Source organism: Heloderma suspectum, chromosome 2 (genome assembly GCF_057233095.1).
Source record: "Heloderma suspectum isolate Gila_16-S chromosome 2, 16-S_ref, whole genome shotgun sequence".
NCBI lineage: Eukaryota > Metazoa > Chordata > Lepidosauria > Squamata > Helodermatidae > Heloderma > Heloderma suspectum.
The window spans coordinates 25918327-25938197 of NC_139459.1; the positions used below are offsets into that span (position 1 = coordinate 25918327).

Genomic DNA, 19871 nt, shown 5'->3' on the forward strand with positions numbered 1-19871 from the left:
CAAAGAAACCATTGTGCATTTGCCACAGAGCCCTGACAAGTTGCAAAGGATGTTGGGGCATGACCTAAGGCATGCACTCAATTAATGTGAGGCACCACTGGGCCTCACAGTTACTCACTACTAATTGGGAATGTGTCCTGCCTAGAGATGTGAAGGTTTGGGGGGGGGGGACTGGAAAAAATATAAAAATTAAGGAAAAAACTTTTCCCACCCAATTTTCCAAAAAAATATCCATTGAAAAAATTGAAAACCCCCTTTTTTCCCCAAGTGTTTTTGTTTCCCTCCCCATCCCACCCCCATTTTTTCTGTTTTTTTCCCCCAGGCCTTCACATCTCTTGTCCTGTTTAGGAGCAGGTTGGACTAGGGGTGAATGTGTTTGGTTAAATCTGTTTCATCTGTGTTTCATAGATTGTCGGGTGTCTTTTATTCTGTCATCTGCTCATTGACGGAACCGGATTTTTTTTTTTACCAGCATATTGTTCTACTTGGGCTAATTCACATTAGCACTAATGCATATTTGTGCTTTTGCATATTAGTGCCTTAACTATTTATTTATTGAAAACATTTGTATCCTGCCCTATATCATTAAGATCTAGCATGATTAACCCTTGTGGTAATGCACTAATGCAAATAAGCACAAATCCCCCCGCTCTCCCAAAGTGAAAAGCCAGTCTGCAAGTCCACGGAATCTGCATGACTCAGAAAAAGACAATCCACTGCGGAATCCACAGGTCAGATTCATAGAAATCTGAATCCATTTGAATTTGTTGCAGATTTATCTGACATCCCTAAGTTGGACAAACATCAAGCTTTCATGATCTGTTTTCCTTTTTTGCCAGAGCCTTAGTGTCTACTGGCTGGAGCAGTCACAAAATGTCAGTTGTGGGAGGAGCCAGTCACAATATAGGAACTGGGACCAATCACAAAAAAGGTTGCTTAGGGGGAGGAGTCAGTTATAATTACTCAACGAAACCCATGAGGATGACATGGCTATACAAGTACAAATCAACAAATAAAACCAACAGAATTATTATTGTCAGGCATTCTCAGAATATCAGAGCAACAGAATCTTATCTCTGTTTACTCAGAAGAAAGCTCCACTGATTTTAACTGTGCTTTTTCTCAGCTTATAATCTTTCCAGTTTCAGTTTTTAACAAAATAAATTTTTAAAAATTATAATGATGCAATTTACAGCCCCTAATGCAATTTACATAATAATGCAATTTTTATAAGTTTCACTGTGCTGAATGGGATTTAAGAGGTAAATGTGCATTTGATTGCAGCCTTAGAAACTAAATCACATCAAATTACCTTATTTTGTTAGAAATACTATTTAAATCAGGGGCGGGGAATGTGTGGTCCTCCAGATGTTGTTGCACTACAACTCCCACCATCTCTCACCATTGTCTATGCTGGCTCAGGCTGATGGTTATTGCAGTCCAACATCTGGAGGACCACACATTCCCCACCACCGATTTAAAGGAAATGCTGTTTTGTTCAAAACTCTTAGCTCTTAATTCAAGTACAGAAGTCAGAAAACAACTCACCTTCCCCCCATAACATCAGCCAGAGAAGCTGGAGAAGCAGGGCTGGCCCAAGACATTTTGCCGCTTGAGGCGGACGAACGAATGCTAGCCAGCTCCCACTTGTTCCACCTCTGCGCCGCCTCCTGACCTCTCACTGAGGTCGCTCCCCCTCCCCAGTGGAGCAGCCACCTCACCCACAGCAGCAAAAACTGTTCAAAGTTTAATGGTTTATTATTACACTTTAAACAGTGTTTGCTGCTGCAGCAAAACAGCCAAGGGCCTTCCTGCACAGCTCTCCGAGGCCTTCGTGCCTGGTCACCCCACACTGTCTCACTCTTCCCTGGAGCAAGGCATTGTGGGGCGTAGGGATGGACGAATCTGTCAATATGGGTTTCTCTCAGTTTCTCATTTTTCCAGTCTTAAGTTCAGTTCAACCTGAAGTTTGAGAATTTTTTTTAAGTTCACCTGAAAATGTGTACACATTTTTGTGTGCATTTTTCCAAATGCATACATAATTGTACGCAATTTTGCCGAACATACATATTTTTGCAACAATTTTCCTAATATAATGCATCTTTAATATAATCTTCACTAATACACACATTTTTGATTGGAGAAACCCACTGCAAAATTTGGAGAGGTGCAAACTTTGAAGGAGAACTGAGTTTCGGTAACATTTGTTTTAAATAAAAAGTAGAATGGGTAGGTGCTAAGGTGCCAAGAAAGGTGGCCAAGGGAGCATAGGCACCACACTGCCTACCCCAGACTAGGCCTTCGGAACAAAGTTGCTAAATATGGGTTCCTCTTTCCCTTGAAATGTCAGTCCTAAGTACACTTACATGGGAGTACGTTCCAGTGAACGTAGCGGAACTTACTCAAAAAATGCATAGAATCAGGCTGGACGGCTGCAATTTTATTCACACTTAACTGGAAATAAATCCCAGTGAATCCAGTAGCACTTAGGTATGAGGAAATATGCATAGGACAGGCTATATTTTTTTTTCTCCCTTGAGGTTTTAAAGAATCTGATCTGAGTTCTTTTCTCTTTTCTTCCACCCCGTCTTCCCTTCCCAGCAGCAATATTTGAGATATAAAAAAAGTTGCCAAAGTGATTTCCTACTTTTAAAAAAAAGGAGCTGAGAAAAGCCAGAATCATAAAAAAAGATGTTTTTAAGTGTACACCTAGAAGAATTATCTCTTTCCACCCTTTCTTTACTCACCCACTCACACACCCATTTTCTCTCCCCTTCATCCAACCAGTTCGTATAAAATTGCAAACAGCAGTAAATTTTATGGGTATTTGTTGTAACTATTGGCTGTATTTGAAGGAGTCCTTCTGCCAACAGGATTAGTCCTTCCTACAGAGCAACGTCCCCCAACCTGGTGCCCTCCAGATGTGTTGGACTATAACTCCCAGCAGTCTGGCTGGGGATGCTGGGAGTTGTAGTCTAACAAATTTGGGGGGGTACCAGCTTGGGGAAAGTTGCTATAGAGGAAGCCCCTTCCATTGGAGAAAGGGAACTTTGGATCTAACCCTCTATTGTATACCTTTACAATAAGCAGAAAAATAGTTATTCTTGAGGAATCAGCACATCTGGTTTGGAAGATGGGGGAGACGAAGAAGAGGCAATTATAACCTTTGGCCTTTCCTAATTAGCACCTCTGGCTAAATATTAATATTTTCTGGGCCTGCTTTTGTGATGTCTGAAATTCCTCCTATTTGTTTGTAAGGGTTGCCACTTTTCCCCCCTGGCAGAGAACATTTTCAATGTTGCTGTTTATTGAAATGGCTGTAGCAAAGCGATGTGTCAGAAACCTTTCTTTACCTAATCCTTCACTTTGATTGAATGTTATCTTCACAGTCTGGCAAGAGGAACCGTCTCCTAGACAAACTCCACATTGATCTTCGGTTGCATTGGAATTTATCTCATAATCACAGCCAACAGCCTGAAGGAAAGAGACATTTTTTAGAATGAATGTTGTATTCATAATATACTGGATCACTGACGGTTTCACTATTTGCTCATATATCCGTTGTTTTAGAAAGGAAAATGAGATACTTTCAAAGTGGACATCACATTTTCACACAGATGTCATGCCCCACCACTTTTCTAGTGGAACCAAACCTGAAATGCTTGAGTCTCCAGAAGATGAGGAGAACCCTATAGCTGGCCCCAGAACTGACAGAGATTCAGCAGAGACAATAACTCCTGCTGAGTCCATCCATTACATGGAAAGATACCCTGCTTGAAGAGGCCACAGGTCTGGAGAAACTATTACATCCTGACTGGTCTTATCCCCTCACTTCAGACCCACCAAATTCATCCCCTAGGAGCCGAGGTGGTAACATGTCTAAATGGAAATGGAGACAGAGCAGCACCAAGCTTGTCTAGCAGCACAAGGATAACTTTTATTTATTTATTTCCACAAAAATTAAATGGCGCTTAAGGTGGATAACAATAATAAAAACAAGTTTAAAATAAAAACTTGACAAAAACAATAATAGAAACCAAAAGTTTAAAAGCACAATTTAAAAAAACCTTTCCCTGGCCCCATAGGTAGTGAGCCTCTGTACACCAGTTGCTGGGGACCATGGGTGGCAAGGTGCTGTTGCGCTCATGCCCTGCTTGTGGGTCCCTGGTCGACAGCTGGCTGGCCACTGTGTGAACAGAATACTGGACTAGATGGACCCTCGGTCTGATCCAGCAGGGCTCTTCTGATGTTCTATTCATGAGGAGGATACCTGATTCCTCAAGAGCTCCAGATACAGGCCAGGAAGGGGTGCCACGGCAACACCAACCATATTGCTGCTCAGCTGAAGTCTAACCCTGCTGAAGCAATGTCTCATCTTGCTGACATGGGGCACTGCTGCTCTATCCTAACTCCCTACATCTCCACCTGTATTCTGAATGCTCATATATCTCCCATATATGTTGGGGGTTCCCATAACTAGACATCTCGATGATATGAAATTGCCTTTATAGCAGCTTGAATGCAGGAACACATTTATCATTCAGGGAACGTTTGCTTATTCCCTGCAGTTTAGCAACGGATCTGCCCATAAAAACAAAACAGTAGCACTTTTACTTAATCAGCTGCTCTCTGCATCAGACACGAAAGGGCAATGTTGGAGACTTCAGAGGACACTTATATAACCAGTTGCGGATTCTGAATCAGTTGGTACTGCACTGACACAAGCTGTTTCGGAACAGAGTGAAAGAAAATCCTTAAAGATATATTAAAACAATGAAGAACCTGGTGGTATCTTAAGGGCTAACAAATTCACTCACATCCATTCAGGTACAGAGAGAAGGAGGTGTTGTTCTTATGAAGTGAGGTGTGAAAGCCCAGCAGTGCCAGGGATATTGGGCCACTGGTTGGTAGCTCCTGATCGGAAAATTGCTGTCCATTTTAAATTTCATGTTTGTTTCCCTGCCTGGGGATAGAACTGTGAGGACAGAGGTGTTAAGATCAAGCTCCCTGCATGGAAGAAAGCTGAAGGAGAGAGTCCTGCTTGGAGGGTTTTCTCCTGTGGGTGGGAAAGCAACTTGTGTGGGGGGTGCGATTTTGAGAGGAAAAATGGCAGGAAGGGAATGGGTTAAGCCAACCCACCACCACCCCTCTTCCCACTCTTGCTGAGAGCCTCCAAGGATGCTCTGCATTAAAAAAATCAAACAGGGGAAAGAATTACACACCTGAGTGCCATGTATAGTTTGAGGCTCCTTTGCGATCCTGGGCAAGTCACTTATCTCCATCTGATCCAGCACCTTGCTTCTGACAGTAGTCAGCCAAATCCCAACGGGAAGCTGACAAACTGGGCATGAGGGCAACAGCACAGTGGTGCAGCTAGGGCTGGACCTTGGGGGCCGAGAGCCAGGGCCCCTCAGCCCAGCCACCCCACCCTTCAAATGACCACCCAGAGAGTGCAGGGGATGAGGGCATCAGACGCAGACTCCAATATATTCCTGTAGTCATGATGGAGCTATGATTGAAATGAATTTAAAATACAAATTGCACATGCAAGAGATGATGATGATGACTAGCAGCAGCATCACCATCTGCATCAGGGTTGGCAACCTTGTAAAACAAGCGTGATCACATCACTCCGGTGCTGAAGGAGTTGCATTGGTTACCAGTTGTTTTCCGGGCCAAATTCAAGGTGTTGGTTTTGACCTTTAAAACCCTATATGGTTCTGGCCCAGCCTATCTTAAGGAGTGCCTCCAGCAACACCAGACAGGCCGCTTAACAAGATCAGCCTCGGATGGTCTTCTCTCTGTTCCATCAGCCAGGACAGCTAGGCTGGTGAGGATGAGGGAGAGGGCCTTCTCTGTGGTGGCCCCCACTCTGTGGAACTCCCTCCCTAGGGAACTCTGCCATGCCCCCTCTTTAATGAGCTTCCGCCACACACTGAAAACTTGATTATTCAGGCAGGCATTTGGGGTGGGTTAGAGTATTTTTAAATAATGTTTTAATGTATAATTTTACTGTTTTAAATTGTACTGTTGTACATTGCCCAGAGTGGCCAGGTGATCGGCCAGATGGGCTATTAATAAATGTAATAAATAAATAAATAAATAAATAAATAAATAAAATAAGCCATCCTGTCTGGCTGGAGGGATGCTAGGAGTATTAGGACTTTTTTCTGTCTAAACATGTATAGAATTGTGTTCTTAACAGCTTTGGATGCCAGGCCAATACCTTTTTTACATACTGAAGCCATTTAAAATGTTTTACTGCTGATTTGTTAGTCTGTTCTTTGATGTTATTATGCTGTTTAATGTTATTTGTACCATTGCATTTTAATTCATCATTTCAAACTCTGCAAGATTTTTTAATTGCAAGATGGGATAAAATGTTTTAAATAAATACATGCATTTCCCCTTTCATGTGAGGAGACTGCATTAAACAGGTGCCTTAAAACATCCTTATTAAGCGTCTGTACAGAGCCATAGCCAGTTATTATGCATAATTCTTTTAGCTCTGAGAAAATTGTTTTGTGGCTCTTTGTGTAATACGACGGCAACCAATATGGTATTAATCTCTGTCTTGATACGGTTGCTTATTTTGGGGGGCAGTGGGCATGTGTGCTGTTTTGTTGATCGATGTATTATTGGAACTATGATATTAATTTGTTTTAAGTTGTATGATATCCGAAGAACTTTTGTTATTGGGTGACTAATACATGTGGGTGTGTGGGGAAGAGGATACACCAGCTGGGCCCCCCTGTACATTAGTATCTCATTGTTATTTACATTTCCCCACCACCACTTCCCGTAATTAGGGGTCACTATTCAATATTTGTTGGCTAATCAGCATTTGTCCAAGATAACTGGAATTCGTAATTTGCCTTGCTTATTGGCTCATCCATCATATGTCCATTTATTATTTCAAGAGATCTTGAACAAGATGCTGTTGTGGTTCTATTACAACAAAAGAGCTTTTATTCCTTAGAACTGTTTCCGAAATGTCACACCTCAAAATCATATAAAATGGAACAGAATTATCACGAGACCTTACATACAGCCTCCCGGTGAGATGTGCGAGTCCATCTTTATTGAGAAAAATAAATTGAAACCTTTGCTTCGTATGACTTGAAATAGTCATAATCTATAGCGATGAGTGAATTTTCAAAGGTCAGAATTGCTCAGTGGTGGCAAATTAAAAACAACAACAACCCACTTATCTGGGTCATCATCAGAGCTGTTGTCTGGGATCCCATAAGAATAGTTGTTTTCATATAAATATTTCTAACTAGCACCCCTGAAGTCCCATTTCCATCAAATCTAATTCCCTGATGGATTTCCAGGATAAGTAGATGTGACCATGTGACACATTTTATTACTACTCAAGGCTGTTCTCATCAAAAATGGGCAAATGTCCTATTTTCATGGTCACAATTCCCTACAGCAGTGATCTTTCAAACCAACAGGAAACTCATTTCCCCTTAATGGCATTCTCCAGTAACCTACAGGGTAGACTACTGCAATGTGTTGGGCTGCCTCTGAAGTACCAACTGCACTGGTAACAGGTCCATTTCTGGGCTCAATTCAAACAGACTCTTGGAACAGTGATGGCAGGGCACCCCTCCCCCCCCCCTCTCTCTCACACACACACACACACTGGATGTATCACAGAGAGCCTTGGATGCAAACAGGGGTCACAAGCGGGATACGAGGGGGGGGGTGCCGGGGGGGGGATGTTTCCTAACAGCCAGGCAGAACTACATAGATTTCCTTTTTAGCCTGGGTCTTTTGTGTATATAAAAACTAGAACATTCACTATGTTTACTAGTCATGGTGGTTTTATTCACTTAGAAGGCTCACCTGATTTGATCTGCTGTTTTTCACTTCTGACAGTTTAGTCAGGAGAAGTTGGGCAGTATCCAACTGTGTCATTCTGTTAGCGCAAATGATGTTGTGCTGGCAGAAACTAGGTTCTGAACTATGTGAAAGGGAAGAATCCAACTGAAGTTATATTTGCGCAAGCATGGTTGTGCCAGTGATTGTGCATCATGCTTGTGCAACCCGTTGCATATCTCTTGTGCACCCCATAGTGCAACCTGTAGTGTAACCAGTTACACAAGAGTTATGTACAACTGGTTACACAATGGGTTGCACAAGCATAATGCAAACTGCTTGCACAACTGTGCCTGTGCAAATGCAACTTTAGTTCTTGCACAACTGGTTCTGCAGGCATAATGGACAACTGCTTGCGCAACAGAAATATTCAGCAGAGCTCCGCTAGCACTATTTGAGTTTGCGGAATGACACCGTTGGATACTGCCCTTTGTCTGTAAACTGTTATTTACAGCAGTCTTATTGTTATTTGTTCAGTTTGTCTGTTTATGACTCAGTAGAGTTTGCCAAACCCTTTATGTTCTGCTTGGCAAACTATTGCTTTATTCAGCTGCGTCTGCTACACAGAGTTACCTGAAGGATTGTCTGCGCCCACGCATACCTTTTATTGCCTAGAACTCTTCGTCCCCATCTGGAATGGTCTTTCTTTGCCGAATGCTTTCTGCATGGTCTGTTCATACTTCCAGAGAATCTTGTAACATAAAAAGTCCAAACTGGCAACTGAGGCTGCACAAGTAATTTGGGACTTTGTCTGGTTCCTGGCAGGGAACAGCCGCTCTGTTTTTAATGCCTGTTACACTTGCTGCCTGTGCTTTCCGTCAGTTGGACTACCAAAATGCTCTCTCCCTGGACTCGTTGTCTGCTCTGGACTGTTGTCCGTTCAACCTTGTATTGTTTAAACCTGCTGTGTAATATAATGCTGGTCTTTTTATAGACCATCAATTATTGTTTGCCATGAACCAAGTACCTTCGCCTTTGATTGCGCAGAATGCCTTCTGGTCTGGACTATTAGTGACTTTTAAAACTGTTGTTTTGCCTTGACACTCGTACAGTAGAGATTTCCAGTGCAGACTCTGTTGCTGGGCCTGATCTCTGCTGGCGTGCATGCATTCCTAGCATTGTCTGACTTTAGGCCTGTCTCCTGGACCAGGTTCTGCCAGGGGCCCTTTTCAGTAGAAGCCCTGAGGGGAAACTGCTCTGCTGCTTAGGACTCCTTTAGCCAGGTCTTCCTGTCTGCGAAGCTTGGCACCCCAACCGGCCTATGCCTATTCTGTGGCTCTCTTTACACCTTGTTTTTTTAGCAGGATCGTTCTTCTTTAATCACTGTTTTTTGCGGGAGCTTTAGATGATGCCACTGCTCTCCTGCTGCTATCTCATAACTTTCCTTCCCTCTTTCCATGTTATCTGAGAATGGGGAAAACCCAGCATTTTCTGTGCTTGAGATTGAAATCGCCATTTCCCCCCTGTGTATTTCCCCTTTAGTGCTTTGTAGGGATGTAAGAAATACTCACCTGGTTCCATGCCGGGGCATCCACAGTGGGGGGGAGGCGCTCTGTCCCTCCCCTCGGAATCCTCCCCGGCTGGCTCCACAGAGCCGCCGGCCAAGGCCAGTCGCAGCCGGAGTTCTGGCCGTGGCCGGGCTGCTGCGGCTGCAAATGGTAGCCGTCGTAGCGGGCGCCATTTGTGTCCTTGGAAGCAGCCGTTATAGGCTATCGTAGGAAAAGAGCCATTTGTGTCCCTGCTCTATGCTGTGATAGGCTACGTAAATACTTACGTAGCCTATTACGGCTGCAAGAATGCAAATGGCGGCCGCAGCAGCCGAACCGCAACCGGCCGGGAGACCAGCTGGAGCCAGAGCCGCCAGCAGAGCCGCTGGCAGAGCTGCCGCCGCATCTGCCCCAGGTAAGTTCCATCCCGGGGGGATTCCATGGGGTGGCGGGGGGTGGGAGGCCATTCCGCCACAGATTCCGGGGGGCCAGATTCTAAAGAATCTGGCCTCACTGAAATCCGTGGCGGAATTCTCTGACATCCCTAGCGCTTTCTTCCACTTTGTGTGGGTGCCTGCTAGGGGGTCCCACTGTTGAATAACATTGTCATGACAACAAATCGGTGGGAAGTTGCGGGCAGGTCACTGACCACGCTTCCAGTGACTGTTTCTGCCTCTCTCCCATTCCACTACAGGCACTTGAACTGTAAAGTGCTTAACCATCCCAAATGCTTCTCCGAGATGCCCCTGAGCACAGTAATGCTTACTTCTGAGTAAACCCATTGGCTGTAAGGCTTTCCTTTCCTGGGAGTAAGTGCCATTGATATCTGTGTGGCTTGCTTCTGAGTAGGCATACATAGGCGTGCATTGCAAGTCTACTTAGGAGTAGCACTCTTAAGGTCTCCCATCTCCTTCAATGCATGTACTTGGAACCTTCTCCTTCCACTGACTTCACTGACAGCTTGTTCTCCCTTTTGCTCACCAGCTTGATGGGCTTTTTTCCTCCCAGGGTGGATGGGGGAGTCTCCCTTCTCAGCCACGCAGGCTTGACAGTTAGGATTTCAATGGGTATCAAAAGTGCCTTTTCTCCTCCCCTGAATAAATTCATTATGTGAAGCTTGCAATGGCCATTTTTAATGGTTTCGTTTTTGTGTGTGGAGTAGGGATGTACGAAAGTCACTTACCGTTTCGCGGATCTGCTTCGCGGTGGGGGGAGGCGCTCCATCCCTCCCCTCGTAACCCTGCCCGGCTGGCTCCACTCTGCAGGGATTCTGCAGAGCCGCCGGCCAGCTCCGCCAGCAGCCGGGCATCTGACCGCCGGGCAGCAGGGACGCAAATGGCGGTGGCCGTAGCTGCCGCCGTTTGTGTCCCTGTACTTAACCGTGATAGGCTACATAAATATTTACGTAGCCTATCACGGCAAAGTAAAAAAAAAAGCGCACACAGATGGCGGCGGCTACAGCGGCCGCCATTTGCATTCACTATTTTTAGCCGTTCTACGTAAATATTTACGTAGGCTAGAACAGCTAAAAATAGCGAACGCAAATGGCAGCCGCCATAGCCGCCGCCATTTGCGTACGCTGTGCCCAGCCATGGCCAGCCAGGGGACCAGCCACCCCCGCTGCCCCCACCACCGCGCCTGCCACCGCCCCTTCCGCCGCCGCCCCTTCCGCTGCCGCCACCCCCGCTGCACCTGCCCCCCACTGCCGCACCTGCCGCCCCCACTGCCACTACACCTTCCGCCGCCGCACCTGCCTCCGCTGCACCTGCCGCCCCCGCCGCCGCACCTTCCGCCCCCCCGCCACACCTTCCACCGCCGCTGCCGCACCCGCCGCCGAAGCCGCTGCCGCATCCGCCGCAGGTAAGTACTGTCCCGGGGGGTTCTGCAGGGCGGGGGGGGGCAGGAGGCCGTTCCGCCACAGATTCCGGGGGGCTGAATGGCAGTGCATTCGGCCTCACTGGAATCCGTGGCGGAATTCTCCGCCATCCCTAGTGTGGAGTTGTTTTAGATAAGGCAGTAATGCTGAGGTGGTTTTCCATTGTACTCCCTCCCACCTAGCCAGCCCCTATCTCGTCTCCTAGTCCACCTTGCAGGGTCAATGGGAAGCCAGAATAAGGGGGGAGAGCAAGAACAGTGCAGGGGGGCGGGGAGATAGCCACTATCTCTTCTCCTAGCACACCTTATAGGGTTGTTGGGTAGCCAGAATAACGGAGGGGGGGGGGAAGCAACAACAGTGCATGGGGGGGGGCAGGGAAACAAGACAGTTGATGGGAAAGCAGAATAAGCAGGGAGAGGAGCCACCACTGATGACAGATAAGGAAGGAGGGGATGCAGGAAGGAAGGAAGGCAGGAGCAATGGGCAGAGCATCAATCACGCTACAGGAACCAATGATCAGCAGGGTGGTGGTGAGGGGCCAGCAGCCACTTCTGTCCCGATTTTTCCATACAGCTCCGCCCAGCCATGAAAAGGAATACAGTGGAGGGAAGCGCTATGAGAGATGCCTGTATACAGGGCCAGTCTAAATCCTGGAAAGGACCAGGAATCAACAGGAACAGTTTGTAGTGGAATAAAATGCCAGGTGTGAAGAGAGCCTGTATCCTGAACCTAAGTCAGTTAAATGGCCCCTGTGTGTAAAGACCCTGCATCGAGGAATGTCCCAATTTGGCCGGGGTTCGCTGGCCTGGTTAGTTCGTGAATCTTGTACTTAGTTTGACTTGCGCTCATACAATGTAGCAATCCTCTAAAAGGAACTACATAAAGAGAAGGGACTCTGCCTGGCTGTACCTATTCTTGATCTTCCACTTATTTCAGCTTGGACCCCTGCCATGTAGCAATCCTGTAAAAGGAATTTCTCCAAAAGTGGGGACTCAGCCTGGCTGCAACCATGACCCTAAATCTGAGTCAGCTCAGGGCTCCTGAGCATGGAGATCCTGCTTTTAGGAATGTCTCTATTTTTGCATGGGCCTCTAGCCTTGATTCCTCTTGAATTGTGAACTATAGCCTGGTTTTGAATCTTGTATCATGAACCTGGATCTCTAAGAGCTTAGAACCCCTAATGTTGTCCTAAGAATTACATCTCTGACTATGTACTTGCTTCTGGACTGTTCCTTAATCTAAGCCATAGGCCATTACCTCTTGAGTTAACTGATTTATAACTTCTAAACTTAAGTGCTGTGACTTCTGAAGTGTGATCTGTGTCACTTGCCTTACCTTTGAATAAAGCTAATTCACTGAATCTGTGCCTCCATCATGCTGTCTTATCGTGAGGAAGCTAGGCCTCCTGACAGGAACACAGCTTGGCTTATAATATAATCCTATATATGTTTACTGAGAACTAAGTCCCACTAAGTACAATGCGACTTCTTCCTAGACATGTGTGTATAGGACTGCAATCTTAACCTGATCCAGTCTAAACTGATTTGGAATCTGGGATGCAATGCGGTCCGATCCGTACCTCATCCCAATGAACTCTGAAGTTCCTTCCCGCCATAAGCTCACAGACCCTCACCTACCTTCCTACCAACCCTAAAACCGGAAATATGACTCTTTCTTACATCTCCAGCAAGAACATATGGAACAGCATCAATATTTAAGACTATAAACCTGACAGCCCTTTTGAGGCCTGTAAATCTGTAGTCCCATGAAGGAAACATACCCAATACCTTACACATGCCATTAATACAGACGTCTCTGCTGTTGTTTCCTTCAAAGCAAGGCGTGCCGTCAATTACAGCGTCTAGCATTTTCTCTGAAAAGTGGTTGTTTGTAGGCCGGCATTGTAGCTCACAAGGATTAGCTGGAGGAGGGAAACCCAAAAGTGATATCAGTAAAACACATCTTAAAGCACAGTCACAGGGTTGTAGTGTTGTAGCAGCCATATCGGGGGTCAGACTAAGTAGCCTCATGCAGCCTCATGCTTCATGTTCTTGCTGAGCTCTTGCTCTCTGAAATATATGTTTGTAAGCTGACGAGACACAGGAATTTCTTATCTTGTCAACAAAGGCTAAGGTCATAGAACTGTATATCTTGTTCTCTGCTGTTCTCTTCTGTTCTCTGCTTATCATGGCTACCCTATAACCTATTTCTTGTATTATAAACAATGGTGCTAGGAGAAGAAATGTTGAGGACTGCAACCCCACAAGGGTGGGAGAGGAGGAGCCGTTTTCTTTGTGTCACAATATCTATAAAAACAATGTGCTGATGTAAATCGGGGCTTTTGGCTCTTTGGAAATGATTCCAGCCTTAAGCCCGCGCGTTAAATAAAGAAACCCTTTTTCCTTCACTCCGTGGTCTCTCTGACTCTGAGTTCTGCAACATAAATGGTGCCGTGACTCAGATGTGGCAGGCTCTGAGACAGAGAGGTGGCAGTTGCCTGCTCTTAATCACCGCACTGGGAGGGAGGGCTCGGCGCACGCCTCCCTTTCTTGGCGCCACCGACCTTTTTGTCGGGTGAATGGGAGAAAGCCTGCGCTGGGACCGCCCAAACGGCAGCGAGCAGCAAGAGAACCTTGGGAAGCGGAGGAAGGAACTTGAGCCCTGCCTGTATCGCAGCTGCAATTGAGTTGAAACCCACATTGGAAGCCTTCAGGAGAAAGGCAAGTATGGAGTAAAAGTGGGCCCCACCTTTAGGGAGAAAGGCCACTGGGCAGAAAAAAAGAGGGCCCCACCTTATGAAGAAGGTCAGTGTTGGTATACGTATACAAAAGAACCTACCCCTTGAGGGTAGAAGGGGGGCCTGATCACACCCCCGAGCAGGCACTAATACTCAGCAAGGCGCTGAGGAAACTGCTTCGCTCTAGTGGAAAAGTGGGAAAGTGGGTGGCAGGGACATATGAATGAAGTGATGAAATTGATGATTGTGTGAGTGGCTACTGCGGTTTCTGTTGCATACCGTCGACCGTCCGGGTGCCCTGGCCAGTAGCAAAGTGCGTGGTGTGAAATTCCTTTTGTGTCGGTCAGTGAGACCCCTTACTCGCTGACCAATCCCCTTCCCTCTTTGTGTCTGTCTTCATCTTAGGAGGGAGGCTATGGGAGGTGGGAGAAGCAAGATTTGCACCCCCTTGAGATGTATGTCAAAAAAGAAGGAAAAATATATTTTTTTAAAGGATTCAGAATAGAGAGAGGAAACAGCAAAAAGCTCAAGGTCGAGCTGAGAGAAAAAAAAGAACAAGATCTGAGGCTGTTAATTAGAGAAATGTTGCGGGACAGCCCAGCTTTTAATGAAGCGTGGGAGTGTGAGGCCGAAGAAGTAGCTGTTAGCCTAGCGCACCGAGAGGGGGGGCAGGAAAATTGCCCACAACGTTCTGAGTTGTGCAACATCATCACCTCGCCTAATTGAAATAAAATCCCTAAGAAATAGAAACTGAAAATGAAGACCCAGAAGATGAAGGTGCAAAATGGAGAATAAAAGTGAAGAATCAGCCCCCAGGGCACAGGCTAGACCCCTCTTCGAGTGAAAAGTGTGCCATAAGACTGTCCCAAGGCAGAATGAAGTGGAAAGACCACGATGAAGATCTCTGTCAAGGTAGCTGTGTTTAGCTTTGAACTGTCCTAGAATTTCATAGAGCCTGTAGACCATCAGCTATATGATTTCTGAAGGGCGTAACCATTAAGCTTTTGCCGTGGGATTCCCTGCAATGAAGAAATCTCACTAATTTGAGTGTCATAGACTGCCTGAGTGTGTGTGCTGAAGAGACCGAGAAACTAGACAGCATGTTCCTGGCCAAGCCAAAATCACGCTACTACCATGCTCCTGGAAGCTGCAATAAACTGTGTAAGCTGGAAGACCCAACCTGATTGAGAAGAAAAGAAGATATTGGAGTAACTGTCTTTAAAAAACAGTAAAATCTGTGTAGCTGGCTAGCTGACGCTGTCAGTGATGTTACAACTTTAAATTAAGACTGTTTTCCTGTTTGAGACCCCAGCGAAGAAAGCTGACCCGAGTTATTTGTTGCCCGTGCCAAAGCAAAAATTTAGCTGCCCTGTACCTCATCGTGTCCTGTTTTGAGCTTGGGATTTACAAATACAAACAAACTGAGAAGCTTGCCTTTGAAGTCCTGCAAATCACCCCACCGCCTCCCCGAAGAAGATTAATGGCTGCCTGAAAAATGCAAGTATAAGGCGATGCCCATCACCCCCCAGCGTCCTGAGTTTCAGCACTTTGCTTTCGTGTACCAAGTTGAAGGGGAAGAGAAGAAACGAGGTGTGTGTGTGTGTGTGTGATATTGTAAATCCCTGGCTAGCTTGTCTAGTGATAGATAACCCCAAGAGCTTTCCCCCCCCCAATTGCTGAATCTGCTCCATCATGCCTTACCATGCAAAAAGTGTTTTCCATTCATTGTGTTAAATTGCAGAAAAAGTTTGTTGTGTATATTTTATGATTTCTTAAATATCATAAAATATATGTGATATTTGCAGATTAGTGTTAGTTGCAACTCCAAATGATATTGAGTGTGGTTCCCAATGGATGACAAGAGAAAAGACAAAGACAAGTAGAGAAAGACAGAGGCAAGTAGAAAAAGACAGAGAAATAGAGAAAGTGGCAGACAGAGAAGGGGGGGGGAAAGAAGAAAGAGAAGGCAAGAGGCAAAGAGAAAGAACATTTGTAGAGAAGAAGCGTGGCCATAGTTGCCCCCAGGGTGAATTAGAAGCAGCTAATTATGCCTAGAGCTTATTACCTGGGGTAAAGTAGCCACAATAACGTAATAGTTCTTTAAGATAAAAAAAAATGTAACTAGAAGGAGAAGAAGAGCCTATCCCAAATGTGCGTCATTGGGACTAGTGTAAGGCAGAAAGGTTTAAGTAAGTGAGTTTAACTTGAAAAAAAGACAAATAAAGAGACAAGGCTGGTGCATAGAGAGAAAAGTTTTATGTAAAAAGTTTGAAACATGATCTGCAATACAGGCAGATCAGCAAGAAAAAGAAAGCAAAAGAAAGAGAGAGAGATTTCTCTTCCCATACTAATAAATAAAAGTGTTATCAAGCACTTTGGGAAGCGAAGTTTGTTTACAGAAAGCTGTGCCTGAGAACCAAACACTTCTAGCCTATGCTGAAAATGCTTGCTAGTGTTGTGCTGCCTCATGGGTAACATGTATGGTATAAAACCCATTTAGCCCAATAGCTCATGGTTCAGAGAAGCTGTCTGATCCAACCATTACGTACGCCTGTGTGCTGTAAGTTACCCAATAAAGTCTCCTTGTAAGTACCCCCCCCCTCCCCCGCTGGAATCCCAAGACACAAGTGGGGCTGGAGCGCCTCACCCAGTATCAAACCCTGCTGTTAGAAGCCATGAAGGCAGGTATAAAGAAGTCAATTAATATGACCAAAGTGTCTAAAGTGCTGCAAGGTGCCACCGAAGCCCCAGAGCATACTTGGAGCGTCTTTTAGATGCCTATTGCCAGTATACCCCCCTTGACCCAGAGGCCCAAGAAGACGTGGATGAAAAAATAGAAGAAGACCCAGCAGAGGCAGAGGATTCTTAAGAAAGAACCAGTGTGCCCAGTGTGGACAAGATGGACATTGGTGGCATGAATGCCCAAATAAAATGAATCAAATACACAAAGGAGAAAACCAAAGGAGCCAGAACGGGCGAGAGAGAAGACAGCTTGAGAGGGGCCGTGACATTGACTGTGAGGGGCCGTGACATTGACTGTGAGGGGCCGTGACATTGACTTCATAATTGATACTGGAGTGGCATCAAGAGCAAGCAAACGTTAGCCTTAAACAAGAAGTCCAAACACTGGGCAAAGTTCTTCAAGCCCAGTGTTGCTTTGTCTTAAAAAATAAGCCCCAATTCCCATCACAGAAGTTCATCCTTTCCAACCAAGAGTTGAAGTATGAGTTAAAGAGGGAAAAAATAACCCTTTAACTCCCAAGTGGAGAAGACCAAAAACTGTCATACTTTCCACCCCCGCAGCTATGCTGGAGTTAAACCCTGGATACATTGGACACGAGTCAAAAAAAAGCAAAAAGGAAAGTGGACTGTAGCTGAAAATCCTTTAAAAACCATTCTGAAAAAGCAGTAAGAAGACTCAGGCTAGAACTTACTGTGGGCACACCTGGAGACTGTCCACCCTGCATATGGTCAGACCTGCAACTGGAGAACTGAAGAAGGGGACTAGACCCTACTGCAGTGTCAGGGTGGACACTGAGCCCATAGAATCCCAGAGTAGTTCTGATTCGGAGGAAGAGCAGTCGCTCCTGGGAGAGGAGCGTGCCCCTTTTTCCCAGGGCCTGCAGCTGACAGAGATTCCTCCCACCCACATTCCTAGATTAGAAAGCAGTCCAGGGAGTGACCCAGCACCGATAGCAGACTGGTTGGATGCGCGGCGCAGACGCAGAGAGCGGTGCCAAATGGTTCGCGCTCAAAGAACGGTTGCGCCCAGAGGATCCAAGGGAAAAGGGGAGGGATTCTCCCTAGTCCTTATATTCAGGGGTCTGCCAGTAATTGCTTTTCAGACGGGGACCAACTGTTCCAACTTAGGGCATAGAGATGCTGCTGCTCAGATCTAGTTGCTACCTGTAGAGTTGTAAGTTGTAAAAGAAGAATAAAGCTTTGAAAAGAATCCCTTTGTCTGCGTCTGGACTTGGCTACTGGATTAGACTGAGAGAGCCCTCCAAGGAGCCCTTGACAGCTTGGTCCCCGTTCCTCTTTTTTTTTCTCTCCTCTCTCCCTCTTTTCTCCTACTGCCTTATGGAGGGTGCCGGGAACCCAACGGTGCAAGCTCTGGCGCAAGAAAGCCAGATGCTCCGTGATCAGATGGCTCAACTGACGGCTGCCGTGCAGAATCTACAGGCAACGTTTCACCCCCCCCCACCTCCGATTCCCCCACGCCGCAAGTGCCCGGTGGCGTTGCCAGAGAAGTTTTCTGGTGAGAGAGGACTTTTTCAGATTTTCAGGGCCCAGTCAGAGCTGTACATGCGTCTTAGACCTGAGGATTTCCAGACGGAACAGGTTCGTGTGTGTTTTGTTATTAATCTACTGTCGGGCATGGCCGCTAAATGGGCTTCGGGACTTCTTCTCGCTAATGACCCCCTGCTCGGGGACTATCAAGGTTTCATGACAGCCATGGCACGTTTTTTTGGTGACCCCCTGCGCACGCAGACGGCTTCTTGGAAGATTTGCCGCCTCCGGCAGGGCAAGGACTCAGTTTCCAGCTACACAACAACCTTTCGCTTGCTGATGCAGGATTTACAATGGAATGATGCCGCGCTAGTGGCTTAGTTTTTGGACGGTTTGAACGATGAGATCTTAGATGAGTTGGTGCGCACGCCCTGCCCGCCTACTTTGGAGGAGCTCATCCAGACCTGCCTTCAGATAGATAGTCGACTGGAGGGGCGCCACCAGACCCGGCAGGGCGCCGGGAACCGGGATTTCCCTCCTCCCATTCCCCCACGTTTTCTGCCTCCTTCCCCACCCCCCGCTCTGGTGCTGGGGGTGGAGGAGACCCCGATGCAGCTGGGGGCTACCCAAGCCTCACTGCTGCCAGAGGAGCTTCAGCGCCGGCGAGTTGAGCGCCGATGTTTTCGATGTGAAAGTCTGGGACATTTCGCCAAGACCTGCCCAGTTAAATCCACGGCTCTGCTGCCTCCTCCTCCTCTTCCTCCTCGTCCCCAGGCTTGACTAGACTGCCCCCCAAGCTTGTTGGGGGCCTCCAGTGTGGGGGTCAGCTCCCCACCGGCTGGGTGCCTTCCCTAACCCCCCCCTCCCATCTGCGGTTGCATGTTCACCTCCTCTCCCCACAGCGGGGTGGGGTGGAGGCACTAGCTTTAGTGGACTCGGGGGCTATGACCAGTTTCATGGATGAGACCTTTGCCCTCTTACACGGGATTCCTACCCTGCCCCTTCCTGCCCCCTTTGCAGTGCAGACCATTGATGGGCGTCCTCTCTCTTCGGGTGAGGTGACCCGTATTACAGTTCCAATCACTCTACGCGCCCAGTCACACGTTGAGCAGATTCAATTTCACTTAGCCAAGGTTCCCTTATACCCAATTGTGCTGGGTTTTTCCTGGCTCTCTAAGCACAACCCTCAGATTTCTTGGGGGTTTCAGCAAATGGAGTTTGCATCTCCCTACTGCCAGGAGCATTGCCTCATGGAGGAGGCGCCAGTCCCTGCCCAGGCCTTCACCCTCCCCCCTTCTCTGCTTCTGGCAGTCCTTCAGCTACCGTCATCCTCCCAGAGAAGTATGCAGCTTTTCGGCATGTGTTTGACAAGAAGGAGACCGACTGGCTTCCCCCCCAAGGCCTGGCGGTACCTCACTCTTGGGAAGAGCTCCTTCACTCTGCACAGGCTCAGGATGATTTTGTTTGCACAAAGGTGCAGGAATTGGGGCTAGCCTCTGCCCCACCCCACTCTACCCCCTTTTCTTTGCGAGGTGGCCTGCTTTACCATTCCGGCTGGGTCTATGTGCCTTCTAGACCCCTCCGCGAGAGGGTCCTCCATCAGTGCCACGACTTCCCCACAGCGGGGCATTTTGGCGTTGCCAAGACCCTGCATGGA

General features: G+C 46.9%; 1 protein-coding gene across 1 annotated transcript in view; it reads right to left on the reverse strand.

The window, feature by feature from the left end:
* The window catches only part of ADAMTS12 (ADAM metallopeptidase with thrombospondin type 1 motif 12), a 234615-nt gene that overhangs the window by 45810 nt on the left and 168934 nt on the right, over positions 1-19871 (reverse strand). Inside the window, exons 13-14 of the mRNA XM_084833026.1 lie at positions 13035-13168; positions 3354-3474 (exon numbers count right to left, since the gene is read on the reverse strand). Coding sequence (XP_084689152.1) covers positions 3354-3474; positions 13035-13168 — 255 coding nt within the window. The remainder of the gene's footprint in view (positions 1-3353; positions 3475-13034; positions 13169-19871) is intronic.